The 13,837-nt window shown below is 47.3% G+C and overlaps 1 protein-coding gene across 50 annotated transcripts in view; it reads left to right on the top strand.

The window, feature by feature from the left end:
- Window positions 1-13,649, top strand: part of PHF21A (PHD finger protein 21A) — a 191,697-nt gene extending 178,048 nt beyond the window's left edge. For 49 of the 50 annotated variants that reach the window (XM_057299307.2, XM_057299309.2, XM_063608417.1 and 46 more), the window contains 4 exons: window positions 4,685-4,840; window positions 6,428-6,503; window positions 7,236-7,339; window positions 8,748-13,649. In XM_057299307.2, coding sequence (XP_057155290.1) covers window positions 4,685-4,840; window positions 6,428-6,503; window positions 7,236-7,339; window positions 8,748-9,005 — 594 coding nt within the window. In that variant the 3' untranslated portion in view covers window positions 9,006-13,649. Of the gene's footprint in view, window positions 1-4,684; window positions 4,841-6,427; window positions 6,504-7,235; window positions 7,340-7,728; window positions 7,855-8,747 lie in introns of all 50 variants that reach the window. The other variant, XR_008620111.2, reaches the window with a different exon arrangement.
- Window positions 13,650-13,837: the final 188 nt, after the last annotated feature.

The raw sequence follows: 13,837 nt of genomic DNA, 5'->3' as shown, positions 1-13,837 counted from the left end.
GAGAAAACCAAAGTTTTTGGCCTAAATGACTAGAAAGATGAAGCTTCCATTTACTAAAGATTAAGAGAGGAGCAGATCTGAGGAGGGAAATAAAGAGTTTCATTTCACACATGTTCCAGTTATTTGGTGAATTACAGAGCTTGTCATTGACCATCCTAAGATAAAATGTCCCTTGAACTTGAAGGTTCTCAGAACCTACTAGTGGCACACCCCTCTCCAAGGAGCAGCAGAATACCATATGAATATTCTGAGTTAAAATTCCAGAGGTAACAAAGAAAGTGTTAGCTTTGGAGGACTAGGGTCATAGAAGAATTCTGTTCTCTTGACAGGTTTCCTTGTTTCCTTCCTTAGACGTCGCTGGTGGTTACAGATTCATCATTCTCTAAAGATTCAGCATTTTGTCTCGCTTTCCTGACTTTTGGCATTAATAATTGACACAGGTTTCCTAACTCTCCTGTTAATGAGCAGCAGGGTCTCTCTCAGAAATCTTGTTTGCTAGCGCCAAAGATTATCCCAACTTTTTCTCAGTTGAAGTATTGCCAAAGGATCACCAGCTCATTGGCCTCTTGGTAGAGCTCTCCCTCTAGGGTGGTACACAAATGCTAGGGAACAGATGATTTTGTGGTTCTGCATGTGAGTCTCTCTCCTAAACAGTGTTGTTTTTGTTGTATTTTTTGGGTCAATTGGGATTATGGTTTTCTTTGAAAGATTGAACCCAAAGGATCCACTCATCAACTCACAAACTAAGAGCTTCTGCCAGGTTTTTTTTTAAATTGAAACATTCTTTTTCTTTTCAGAAATCTACAGGTAAAAGAAAGCTTTTCTAAAGAACTCCCTAAGTTAAACTCAGCAGAAGGTATTTTTAAGATAATTTTGACTTCTCCTTTTACAGTATCCCAGTAGTGGCAGTGATTAAAATCAACACACAGGTCTCTGTATGTTTGCTGCTGGGTAGCATAAGTTCCAACAACATTAATTAAACAATAACACTTGAGAGGCAGGCATTTCTAGGGATCAATAACCATTTTGAGGGACTTGGTATAATACAAAACCTACCAGACACTAATCCTCTGGATGTACCGTGTTGCCACTATCATCATTTTTATGAGAAGGGAAGATATGTTAACATAATTATAAAAATTGTTTAGCACATGATGAAATTGCAGTTGGTATTGCCAGAGTGCTTCCTAAAAACATACGTCCTCAGCGCCTAGCAAAGCATCATGGGCCAGCTGTTTTTCAACTTACCTACTGTCTGGTTTATAGTAATAATTTGGTCAGTCATCAAAGCCTAAGCATTTTGACCTGGCATGGTGCCTCCGTAGGACTTCCTCTGCTCTTTTTAGGCAAAGAGCCGGTTCTGTATGGGTAAAATGTTTTGGCATTTTATATTCATTTCTATGGGCAGCAGTTCTCAAAGTGTAGTCTGGGAGTCCCCGAGACTCTTTCAGGGAGTCATAAAATCAAAACTATTTTCATAATGATACTAAACCATCATTTGCCATTTTCATTCTCATTCTCTCAAGACCGAACAGTGGGGTTTACCAGATATTGCATGATGTGTGATGATGTCACTCTGGCAGCTAATTGAATGTGTACCTCTGTGTTTTGGAGTTTAAAAATGTTTGAATATGCTTTGTTTGTAATTTTTCATGGTTCTGTAATTCAGAATTGAAAGTTTTTACCAGGCTGGGTAATAAAGGGAGACCCCCATCTCTACAAAAAATAAAAAAATTAGCCGGGCATGGTGGTATGCACTTGTAGTCCCAGCTACTTGGGAGGCTGAGGTGGGAGGATTACCTGAGCCTGGGAGGTCGAGGCTGCAGTAAGCCAAGATCACAGCACTGCACTCCAGCCTGGGTGACAGAGCCAGACCCGGCCTCAAAAAAAATTGTTTTTTAACTGCTATTAACAGTAAATATTAATAGATATAACTCATATAAAAGCTCTCTGGGATCCTCAGTAACTTTAAGAGTGAAAAGGGATCTTAACACCAAAAATTATAGGGTATATACACCAGATAGGAAGTTTCCTTTGGGAACTTAAATAAATTATTTAATTTTTATTTTCTGTCTTTCTGCCTTCTGTTTCTTGATGTGCTCCTTGCTCAGGAGCAAAGGAAAGTGAACGCCTCTTCGTTTATCCCAAGTCCCTCTGAATAAGATGCCCAGTTTGTCTCATTCACTCCATCACTGATAATTTTTTCTGTAGTTCACATAAAACAGTCTCTAAAATCACACATTTTAAATAAACTTTCTAAAGACGCAGACTCACCACTTAGGGATAAGGTTCAAGAAAGGCTGACCCTCTAGAGGAAAAGAGTAGCCCTCAGCCTGATTTTAATAATGAAGGAAGAAAATCATAGTTAATCTAGGGATGAAACCTTACCTCTTTTGGTGCCTAGAAGTTAAACTATTAGGCTACATTCACATGTAATATTTTAGAACATATGTTATCTTTTTTACTGTCCAGTGGTCACATTTTCCTACTAAGAAACATTAAAATCTGCCAGGCGCAGTGGCTCACACCTGTAATCCCAGCACTTTGGGAGGCCGAGGTGGGCAGATCATGAGGTCAGGAGTTCGAGACCAGCCTGACCAACATGGTGAAACCCTGTTTCTACTAAAAATATAAAAGTTAGTCAGGCGTGGTGGTGGACGCCTGTAATCCCAGCTACTCAGGAGTCTGAGGCAGGAGAATCGCTTGAATCCAGGAGGCAGAGGTTGCAGTGAGCCGAGATCACGCCACTGCCCTCCAGCCTGGGCAACAGAGCAAGAGACTCCGTCTAAAAAAAAAAAAAAGAAAAAGATTAAAATCCATCCACACTATGATGTATCTTAAAACTTGTGTAGCCTCTTTTCTGGGCTGCCAGATACCCTAGTGGATTACAGAGCAGGTTTCCCTTGGAGTGAAATTGTAGGTCCATGACGATGTGTTCCTTCACTGGTGGTGGTGGAGGGATTACATCATAGAAAGGAAGGATTCACATTCCTCTCTATTATTGCTTCCTGTGCACAATTTCTGTATTAGACCTTCTGGCAGAATAGCCAGGAAATCCACAGCAGCACATTGGCTTGACTTGCTGGGTCACCTCTAGCACTTCCCTTCAGTCTTCCCTTCCCTGGTGTTCTTATCAGTGGATTTAATACCATCCAGAGAATGAGCTAGGCATTGACTCTCTGGAAAAGACCTCTTTAATAGCTCTTTTTTTTTTTTTTTTTTTTGGGCTATGTTCTCCTCTTCCAATTTTAAGTAGATCTGCTTTATTCTGATGGTGCCTTCTGTTCAGAGGCTCCAGCAGACTTACCTGAGTCCTAACACTATCACTGTGATGGGGGTGGTAGAGAGACAGGACCAGCAGAACAGACTGGGGCTGCTCGTCTTTTTCCAGCTGGTGAAGTTTTTATAGGGATAAAGCCTCCCAGAATAGAATGGCCCATTGAACAGCAAACACAAAATACTGGTTTTAGGAGAACATTGTCAGCTGTTGCTTTGGCTTTTTAAATTCTTCATTTTAGAAAGAACTCGCATATGAATTTAATTTGTTTCTGACTTAATATTTTCCCATTTGAACTTTCACTGTATTTTTTTCTTCTTGAGCAAGCAAATTCAGGAAAACTCCAATATTTGTCTGTCTTCTTTCCCAGTCCTTCTAAACTCCCCCTAGAATTGATAGGTGATGAGAATTGTTTGTATCATATTGTGAAACACTTTGATGAATGGATTTCCGTACCTGTAAGATTTATGATATGTAGGTTGTCCTCTACCAAAACATAATAAAACTCTTAGGTATCGCCTATAATGTTAATTTTGGCCTAGGCGACTATAGACCTCTCCTGTAAACTTTAAGAATACAGTAGTCCCGGCCGGGTGCAGTGGCTCACGCCTGTAATCCCAGCACTTTGGGAGGCTGAGGCAGGCAGATAGCCAGGTCAGGAGATCGAGACCATCCTGGCTAACACGTGAAACCCCGTCTCTACTAAAAATACAAAAAATTAGTCGGGGGTGGTGGCAGGCGCCTGTGGTCCCAGCTACTCTGGAGGCTGAGGCAGGAGAATGGCGTGAACCTGGGAGGCGGAGCTTGCAGTGAGCCGAGATCGCGCCACTGCACTCCAGCCTGGGTGACAGAGCGAGACTGTGTCTCAAAAAAAAAAAAAAAGAATACACTAGTCTCCCCCTTATCTGAAGTTTCACTTCTTATTGTTTCAGTTACACATAGTCAACTGCAGTCTGAAAATATTAAGATGTTTTGAGAAAGAAAAAAGAAGATAGACCTCATTCCCATCTTTTATTACAGTATATCGTTATAATTGTTCTGTTTTCTTAGTCACTGTTGTTAATCTCTTATTGTGCCTAATTTATAAATTAAACTTTATTGTGGGTCTGCGTGTATAGAAAAACATATATATAGGGTTCAGTACGGAGGTTTCAGGCATCCACTAGGGGTCTTGGAACATATTCCCCAAGGATAAGGGGGGACTATTGTACTGTCCCCACCCAGGGAGCCTTAGCTATGTGGAGTGAGTAGGGGCATGTGCTATTGGTGATTCCTGCTTCTCTTGAGTACTCCTGGAACGAGGCAGCTGATTGTCCTAAAACATTTATATGCATCTAGAATGTGCATGTTAACATTAAAATTTTACCTTTTTTGTCCTTTTTCTTACCTTTCCTCTCAACTTTATAGGGTGATATTCATGAGGATTTTTGCAGCGTTTGCAGAAAAAGTGGCCAGTTACTGATGTGCGACACATGTTCCCGTGTATATCATTTGGACTGCTTAGACCCCCCTCTGAAAACAATTCCCAAGGGCATGTGGATCTGTCCCAGATGTCAGGACCAGGTACTGTGGGTGGGTCCAACAGGGGAGGGGCCGAGGAGGACAAAGACACGGCCATCAGGAGGAATTCCTTTCCCGGGGAAATGGCAGTCTCTTCTCTCTCCCAGTCCGTCTCCGGGCTGCATCTTCCCTGTTTATGACACAGCACGCAGGCGCATGGCCTTCATTCCCTCAGAAGCCCTCTGCCATATTACTGAGCTGGATAGATGCTTCCTTGTATTTGAAATGACTTGTCTTCTCTTTAAAAGTCAAGACCCTTTAAAGTCCAGTGTGCCTCATTCTCTAGGAATGGTCCAGACCAAGTATATGGTTTTAAAACTCTTCTTTGGGAATAAAATTAAGGGAAATTGCCCAGTTAATTAATTAAAATAACACCCTGGGCCAGGCGTGGTGACTCAGGCCTGTAATCTCAGCACTTTGGGAGGCCAAGGCGGGCAGGTCACCTAAGGTCAGGAGTTCAAGACCAGCCTGGCCAACATGGCGAAACCCCATCTCTACTAAAAATATAAAAATTAGCTGGGCATGGTGGCAGGCGCCTGTAATCCCAGCTACTTGGGAAGCTGAGGCAGGAGAATCGCTTGAACCCAGGAGGTGGAGGCTGCAGTGAGCGGAGGTCACACCACTGCACTCCAGCCTGGGTGACAAGAGCAAGACTCTGTCTCAAAAAAATACTACTACTAATAAAACAACACCCATTTCACTTTTAACCTATTTTGTTATATCAGGCTCAGAGAACTAAGTGTAAAGTGCTGTCGATATTTTATAGACTTAAAAGGCAAACATATTAGTAACTGTCCTAGCCTCCCTCCTTCTCTCTTTGGTTTCTGGTTGCCTTTTCTCAACTATGCATGTATATTTATGTCTTTATGATTTTATTATAAGCTGTCTCAAGTCTTTTTTAGAGGTAGGCAAAGTATAAATAATAAATAAGCAAGCCCAATAGCTCAGCAAGTACTGGGATTCTGCTCAGTTCCTTGGAATCCTGCTTTGAACAAATTCTGGTTTTCCCTTGTAATATTGTCCTCATCCTGCAGCCTGTGGTGCAGCGGAACACTTCTCTCACTGTCCTCCTCCTGATGCTGCTTTGTGACCTTCTGACGATTTTTGACATAGGGTCTAGATTATACTTTAGTATTTGGAACTAATATTTAATTTTCTTGGTCAGGCTGTCTTTGAGGGACATCGAAATCTAAAATTGAGACAGGCAGCCCATGTCAGGTCAAGGACGAAACTGCCAGTGGCTGCTGCCGTCATGCTGATGTGCAGCTTTTGTGTTGGTGGTTCTAGCTGTCGGGAGTGGTTGGGCGTCATGTGGCGTGTGTGAAAAGATAGGAGTGCTCAGCCAAGTCCCAGCTCCTTCTAAGCCTGGGCTCAAGTGTCCTGGCTCTTCCTGCCTTGAACTTGATTCTCCTAAGCTGATATTTGGAACTTTTTAGTCCAGAAACTATAGACCAGGGTTTTGCAACACTGCTACCATAAATCCTTCCTGGATTTTATCTGCCAGTAGCCACAGATACCACTGCTAGCTGTTACATAGAGGATGTGTGTTTAAACCTCCTTCTCAAGGTAAAATTCTAAAAATCTTTTCAGATGCTGAAGAAGGAAGAAGCAATTCCATGGCCTGGAACTTTAGCAATTGTTCATTCCTATATTGCCTACAAAGCAGGTAAGGAGTTATCCATACCCACTTTTTTGTAAGCTTCCCCTTGTTTGAAAAAAATACTGGCAGTATTTGTTTTATTCTCAAAAGGGAATTTAAATTTAAAAATGAAAACCTTTTGCCCTTAACTATTGGAGGAAACAAAGCAAATGAAAACTTTTTATTGGATAAAGTGGAAAACTTCTGTAGCATTTATTATTATTATTATTCATTTATTTTTTGAGACAAGGTCTCACTGTATCAACCCAGGCTCGGGTGTTGTGGCATGATCACAGCTTCCTCCTCCTGGGCCCAGTCGATCCTCCTACCTCAGCCTCCCAAATAGCTGAGACTATAGGTGTGTACTACCATGACCAGTTAACTTTAGTATTTTTTGGTGGAGACAGGTTTCGCCATGTCACCCAGGCTGGTCTCGAACTCCTGGGCTCAAGTGATTCACCTGCCTTGGCCTCCCAAAGTCCTAGGAGTACAGGCATGAGCCATCATGCCTGGCCTGTAGCACTTCTTGGGGGAAGAAAATGAGATGTGGTATCTCATTTATGTAAAGCCAGACCCAAGCCACCGACAGTTTTAGCATACTGTACACAGAAAAAGGAAAAGTCCAGGTGGGCAGATTCTCTGCACTGGGTTGTAGGACTCATGGGAGCTCTGGGGAAAATACCTTCTTTGGCAGGCATTCTGAGCACAGAGGACATTTCAAAGAATTAATTGTCAAAAACTGTTCCTTTTTTTTTTTAGCAAAAGAAGAGGAGAAACAGAAGTTACTTAAATGGAGTTCAGATTTAAAACAAGAACGAGAACAACTAGAGCAAAAGGTGAAACAGCTCAGCAATTCCATAAGTGTAAGTAAACCTCATGCCTTCAGCAGTCGATACATAGGTGCAGAGACCTAGGCCTTTCCAATATACGTAACAGTACGTGTGGGCCCCAGGCTGTTTCGGGTCCTTCTGTTTATTAACGTGATTAACTTGGGCAAATGCAGTTTGCCATCCAGTTAGAGTTCAGACCTCAGGTACAGGCGGCCAGTTGGTAGGTGGTGCCTTACCCAAGCTCTGTAACATCCTCTTGGCTTTAATCAGAGAGAGGATTTTCAGTCTTCAGGCTGAATAAGTAACAGCTACAACAGTGTAGCCACGGCCCTGCGTATTCCTGACAGTGTGTGGGGGGAGCGTAGCGCCTCACCTGACACTGAGCAGACACAGACCAGGTCCCCTCGTGTGATTCTTCCTAGTCACCTGAGCGAGTGGGCCCATCCATACGGCCCTCCCTCGCTCTTTCTTCCACACCATGCTGATTGCATTTCCCGGTTTTCCTGACCAGTGTGAGGAAGCGGGCTTTCTAGAGACAAGTATTGGAAGTAAGTACTGCCCAGCCCGGCCTGTCCAAGTGGGAAAGAGGGTTGTATTTGCAGCAGGGGGACAGAGGCTTCTCCCAGGCAAGGAGCCAGTCTTCTTTTCCATTGAGTAGGTCACCCTTGTTGGAGTGAAGTGACCTCAGCCCTCATGGATACCAGGTGGTGCCTTGTACTTGGTGGCAGTTGAACTGTCCTGCTTACCTGCTTTCTCCTTCTCACCATACCTACCCATGGCATGCAGATTTAACACCTCTTTCCTCTCTTTCCCTGCCTAAAATAGAAGCCAGCAGGTGTGGGAAGCTGAGGGCAAAAGGGCAAAAAACTCCAAGTCCCCGGCTGAGCAGAAGGTGTACTGGCTGCAGGCCTTTGTCCTTGGGGCTTCGATCCTCCTAAATGCTGCTGGCCTGTCGTCTCACTTTCTGCTGCCCTCAGATGGAATCCAGATAGCACTGCGTGTTTTCCACCCTGGAGAGCTCAGTCCAGTCCTGAAGGCTCCCCAGTTAGCATGACAGAAGCATATCAAAACCTGCCTAAACAGGCTGCAGGACAGCTGTGGGAACTTTTTTTTTTTTTAAACAACCTTTGTTTGGAAGTCTGATGGCGGCTCTGCCGGTTTGTTTTTAAGCGTTAGTACTCCTGTGTGTTGGTGCCCGCATGCTCTTTCTCCCTCTGTTGCCTCTGGGACCTGGGACCCCCCAGCCTACCCACTCCACCCGCCCTGTTCCTTAGGTGGTAGCCGCCCACTCCACTGAGGAACACAGCAAGGCCCAGGGGCTGCCCAGCAGCCAGCAGAGCTTCTTCTCCCTGGGCAGAGAGAAGGCGCTCTGCTCTTAGGGGCTGCCAGGCCTGTTAGAAACCAGGCGGCTCAGTGCCACTGCCCTTGTCATTTGCTGCAGAAATGCATGGAAATGAAGAACACCATCCTGGCCCGGCAGAAGGAGATGCACAGCTCCCTGGAGAAGGTAAAACAGCTGATTCGCCTCATCCACGGCATCGACCTCTCCAAACCTGTAGACTCTGAGGCCACTGTGGGGGCCATCTCCAATGGCCCGGACTGCACCCCCCCTGCCAATGCCGCCACCTCCACGCCGGCCCCTTCCCCCTCCTCCCAGAGCTGCACAGCGAACTGTAACCAGGGGGAAGAGACTAAATAACAGAGCCCCTCTAGGAGAAGCCACGGGATCCCGGCGGCAAGGAGAACAGAACACTGAAGACTCTAGAAAAGCAAAGCCGGATTTCTGGAAAGTGCAGAATTCTTTTGGTTCTTTGGTTCCAGAGAGAGAGAAGATGCTTGTGCCAGGTGGCACCAGAGTTTGCCAATTGATCCTTCTTATTCTGTGTGTACATGCAAAGATTGGACCATGTTACATGAAATAGTGCCAGCTGGAGGTTCTTTGCCAGCACCATGCCAAGTGAAATAATATATTTACTCTCTCTATTATACACCAGTGTGTGCCTGCAGCAGCCTCCACAGCCACGATGGGTTTGTTTCTGTTTTCTTGGGTGGGGAGCAGGGACGGGCGGAGGGAGGAGAGCAGGTTTCAGATCCTTACTTGCCGAGCCGTTTGTTTAGGTAGAGAAGACAAGTCCAAAGAGTGTGTGGGCTTTCCTGTTTCTAAACTTTCGCTACTATAAAACCAAAAAAAGGAATTGAGATTTCACCAACCCCAGTGCCCAGAAGAGGGAAGGGGAGTGGCTGGAGGGAGCAGGGGGTGGGACAGTGTATCAAATAAGCAGTATTTAATCACCTCTGGCGGGGGCCTCGTGCAAGGGGAGACTGACACCAAGAACAGCCAGTAGGTTCTTCTCCCCTGCACTCTGCTCCCTGCGCGGTAACCCCACCACTCCTGAAGGCTGCCCAGTCTCCTTCCTTCCCTGCTTGGTGAATCGCGCATCTCCGTGGTTATCCCGCTGTCTCCTCTCCAAGAACAAGCAGAGCCCGGGCCACTGGCCCTTGCCCAAGGCAGGGAAGAAGGATGTGTGTGTCCAGGAAGGAAAAAAAGGTGGATCAGTGATTTTACTTGAAAACAAGCTCCATCCCTTTTCTATATTTATAAGAAGAGAAGATCTTGAGTGAAGCAGCACGCGACCCAGGTGTGTGTGAATTGAATGGAGACGTTTCTTTTCTCTTTCTTTAATTTTTGTTTTTGTTCTTTTTTTCTTTAAGGAAAGTTTTATTTTACTGTTCATTTTACTTTCTTGGTAACAAAAACTAAAATAAGGAATAGAAAAGCTGTTTTTCAGGCTGACAGTCCAATTAAGGGTAGCCGAGACCTTGCATGGTAGAGTAGGAATCATAGTGTCAGTGAGGTCCCGTGAGTCTTTGTGAGTCCTTGTGTCATCGTTCGGGCACTGTTTTTTTATGCAAGGGCAAAAATCTTTGTATCTGGGGAAAAAAAACTTTTTTTTAAATTAAAAAGGAAAATAAAAGATATTGAGGTCTTCCTAGTGTTACTTAAATTAAGATCAAGGTAAGAAACATTGTAAAAAAAAATTACAAAAGTGCTATTTGTTTCCTAAAAACAGTGATTTCTATTAAAAAGGTGTCAGAACTGGAGAAAATGCTGTGTAGTTATAATTTTTTAGCACAGACCCTGCTGATCACGATGACATTTTGCCGTGTGTGTGTCTCTAGACTGGTGGGCCAGTCTCCTTGAAGGACAGAGGCGGAGCTCCCCACCCTTCTCTCTCCTCAGAAAAGACCGTGCTCTCTTCTTGGTGCAGGGATCTTGTCTCCTGTTGTGAAGCCCAAATGGAAGTGTGGATGGTATCAGGGCCCTACCCGTGGTCTTCTCAGATTCTGCTAGAGCAAAAGGCTGGTGCCTAAATAAGATCCCTTCCTTTGGTGCTGCTTTTGGTCTTTCAGCCACCAGCATTATGAGTGCCTGGGGGACACCTCCGAGGGAACTGGCCAGCGGAGCTCTGTGGTGCGCACGCACCCTGGCCGTGACAGGAGGGTGCGGGAGTACAGGCTGGCTGCATCAGCCCTTGGTGCTTAGAACAGAGGAGGAGTGACATGTTTTGAGGGTACGTCTCTGAGACAGAGCCCCAGCGTAGCCTTCGCTCTGTCTTGCCTTTGGGGAGAGGTCTGAAGCTCCCACTCCTTTCTCTGCCTGTTGGCTCCAGGCACCAGAAATTTACTCCACTCCACCCACCCACAAGCCTCCTGGGTGACCCTGGGCTAGAATTGCTGCGCTTGCCTCGGCTTGGCCGGTTGTGGCCTCTCCTTGAGAAAACCAGGGTTGTGAAAGACTCAGACCATTCTCTCATCTTGCCTTGTCAGAAGTAAATTGTGTCAGATTTGTGCTCTCGCTGGAGACCTTTGCCCCTTGCGTGCCCCTGGCCGATGGGAGGGCGGTGGAGGCTCTGTACCCTGGCCCTGCTGGAGCATCTCCCCCAAGCCCACTCCAGGCCCTGGGAATGGCCAGAGTCTAGGAGAGGTAGAAACGATCCTATCAGCTTCTCTCCCACCCAATTAGGCCCAGAGAGACAAAGACAGATCTGAAAGCAAATGCAACAGAGAAGAGACACTTCTTAGAGTAAAATGTGTCTCATCTCTATCAGCCATCGCCTTTCATCTTCCCAAGGGCCTCAGAAGAAGGAATTAAGTTTGGCTGAACAGGCCTCAGAGTTAGGCCCTGGCTGCTTGATTGGCTGAGGGGGAAAGAGTTCCCTTTTCTCATTCAGAAACCAAGGTGCTGTGTCTAGTCAGGGAGCCTTGGAGATGCCTGGACTAGTTGGAGGAATCGTTGGCAGAGGATCAGAGACCAGCAGCAGGCTGTCTGCCCCGTCTAGAGCTCTTCCCCTCAACTTGTCTGGGCCCATCTGGGGGTTGCCACACAACACCTAACTTACCTTTTCCTGAAAGAAGTTGGGAAACCATCATCACTAGAGGCCTTTGCTCAGAGAGGAGCTGCCTGAGGAGTCTTGGGTCGGAGGACGGGGCTAGGAATTGACCAGGGCTTTGCCTGCCGCCCTCAGCAGTGTCGGGTACATTCTGACCTCGCCTGCAGCTGGGCTGTGGATTCTTCCTGACATTCAGATGTGAGCTGTTTTGGGAGTCAGCTAGTATGGAGTACGAGATGCAACCCAGCCCCCAAACCTACATTCTGCACTCAAATTCCAAAACACTGCTTTACTGTAAAGAAGAGGCCCCTGGCACCCAATCTCCCTGTCCTTCACTGTCCCCTCTGACCTGGGCGGCGGGGGGGGGGGGGCCTGTGACCACCTGAGACATACGCTCGTGACACTGCCCCACCCCAGCCACCTCCACTTGCTTCCTCCTCCTTCCCTCCGCTGCTCTTTACCCACGGCCCAGAATTTAGCTGCTCTGACAGCCACTTTTGAGACCAGCTGGCTTTGCAGTCACTTCAGAGAGCTGGAGCGGCTGCCCACTGGGCCCTGACTGGGAGTCCCCTGCCAGCTCCTGATCAGGCGCTGCGCCCTGGTGGCAGTGATGACTGGGAGTCCCCTGCCAGCTCCTGTCCAGGCGCTGCATCCTGGTAACAGTGAGGCCATGTTGCTGTTACTCCACCTCTGCATTCTTGCTGCCTGTGGGTCCTTTTTCTTTCATGGAGCCTGCTGGGTCTTGTCTCACCTGTGCTGAGCTCATCTGGGGTTTTGATTTCTTCCTTCCTTATCAGGCCCTTTGGGGTAAGCCTGCTGGTTGTACCTGACATAGGGAGGCAGTTAGGGGCAGTCCCTGGTGGGGCCGCCCTGGCAGCCTCCAGCTGGCACCATCGTGTGCCTGGTTTCCCTGCAACACCTGCCTCTCTGTCCCTGCTGCTGCTTGGCTCAGGCCCAACAGGCAGCGTGCATGGAGGTGGTTGCACACAGCTGTTTCCGTGAGGGTGACCGTGTCTGCAGCACGCTTCCGTCTCCGCATGCACGGCTGCCTCTCCAGCCACCTCTGATACTTCTCTCTTGGGGCCATCAGAGCCTCCCTTGGGCTGTCACCTCCCAGCTCACACACACTCTTCAGTGGTTTCCTCTCTTCATTCTCTTATAGGGCGTGGTCCTTCTTATTTATCTAAAGGGCTGAATTTAGGAGACTTTTTACCCAGGGGCAAAAGGCTCTTAGGGTAATGAGATGGATGGTGGCCCAGGTGCATTTTCCAGGGCCTGGGTTCTCCAGATCCCGTGGCTTCTGTTGAGTGGAGGCAACTTTGCTCTGTGTGAACCTCGCCCCTGTCCCTCTGCCGGGCACCCCTGGCAGGAAGCAGGACTCCCATCCTCACCCTGACTTAGGCTGTCCTCTGAGTCAGCTCCTCTCCAAGATAGGAGTGGGCAGCCCTGGGCAGTCTTCTGGCCCCTTGCTAAAGTGAGGGGCAGGAAGCTGGGGCTGCCCTCCAGAAAGCCGGGGTAGGAACTCTGAAAAATAGCTCCTCTAAACGGAAGCAGGGCTCTCCAGTTCCACTTGGCGCCCCCTCCCACAAGGCCCTTCCTCCCTGAGGACCCCACCCCCCTACCCCTTCCCCAGCAGCCTTTGGACCCTCACCTCTCTCCGGTGTCCGTGGGTCCTCAGCCCAGGGTGAGCTGCAGTCAGGCGGGATGGGACGGGCAGGCCAGAGGTCAGCCAGCTCCTAGCAGAGAAGAGCCAGCCAGACCCCAACCCTGTCTCTTGTCCATGCCCTTTGTGATTTCAGTCTTGATAGACTTGTATTTGGAGTTTTGTGCTTCAAAGTTTTTGTTTTTGTTTGTTTGGTTTTTGTTTTGAGGGGGTGGGGGGGATACAGAGCAGCTGATCAATTTGTATTTATTTATTTTAACATTTTACTAAATAAAGCCAAATAAAGCCTCTCAGCCTCATGGTGTTGGGTTTGGGGCAGGGGAGGGTGGGCAGGACACATTCCAGTCCCAGCCTCTGCCCTCCCTGACTGGCTGTCTGGGGGTGGGGGGCGGGGGGGTGCTTGCCCTTAAGGGCCCAGGCCCTCCTGTGACCCCAGCTGGATGTAGCACCTCCCTTGTGCACTGACGCCCTAGCCCC

The sequence above is a fragment of the Pan paniscus genome, chromosome 9 (genome assembly GCF_029289425.2).
Source record: "Pan paniscus chromosome 9, NHGRI_mPanPan1-v2.0_pri, whole genome shotgun sequence".
Lineage (NCBI taxonomy): Eukaryota > Metazoa > Chordata > Mammalia > Primates > Hominidae > Pan > Pan paniscus.
Note: the sequence above shows the minus strand (reverse complement) of the source record. Positions and strands in the feature narration are given on the sequence as shown.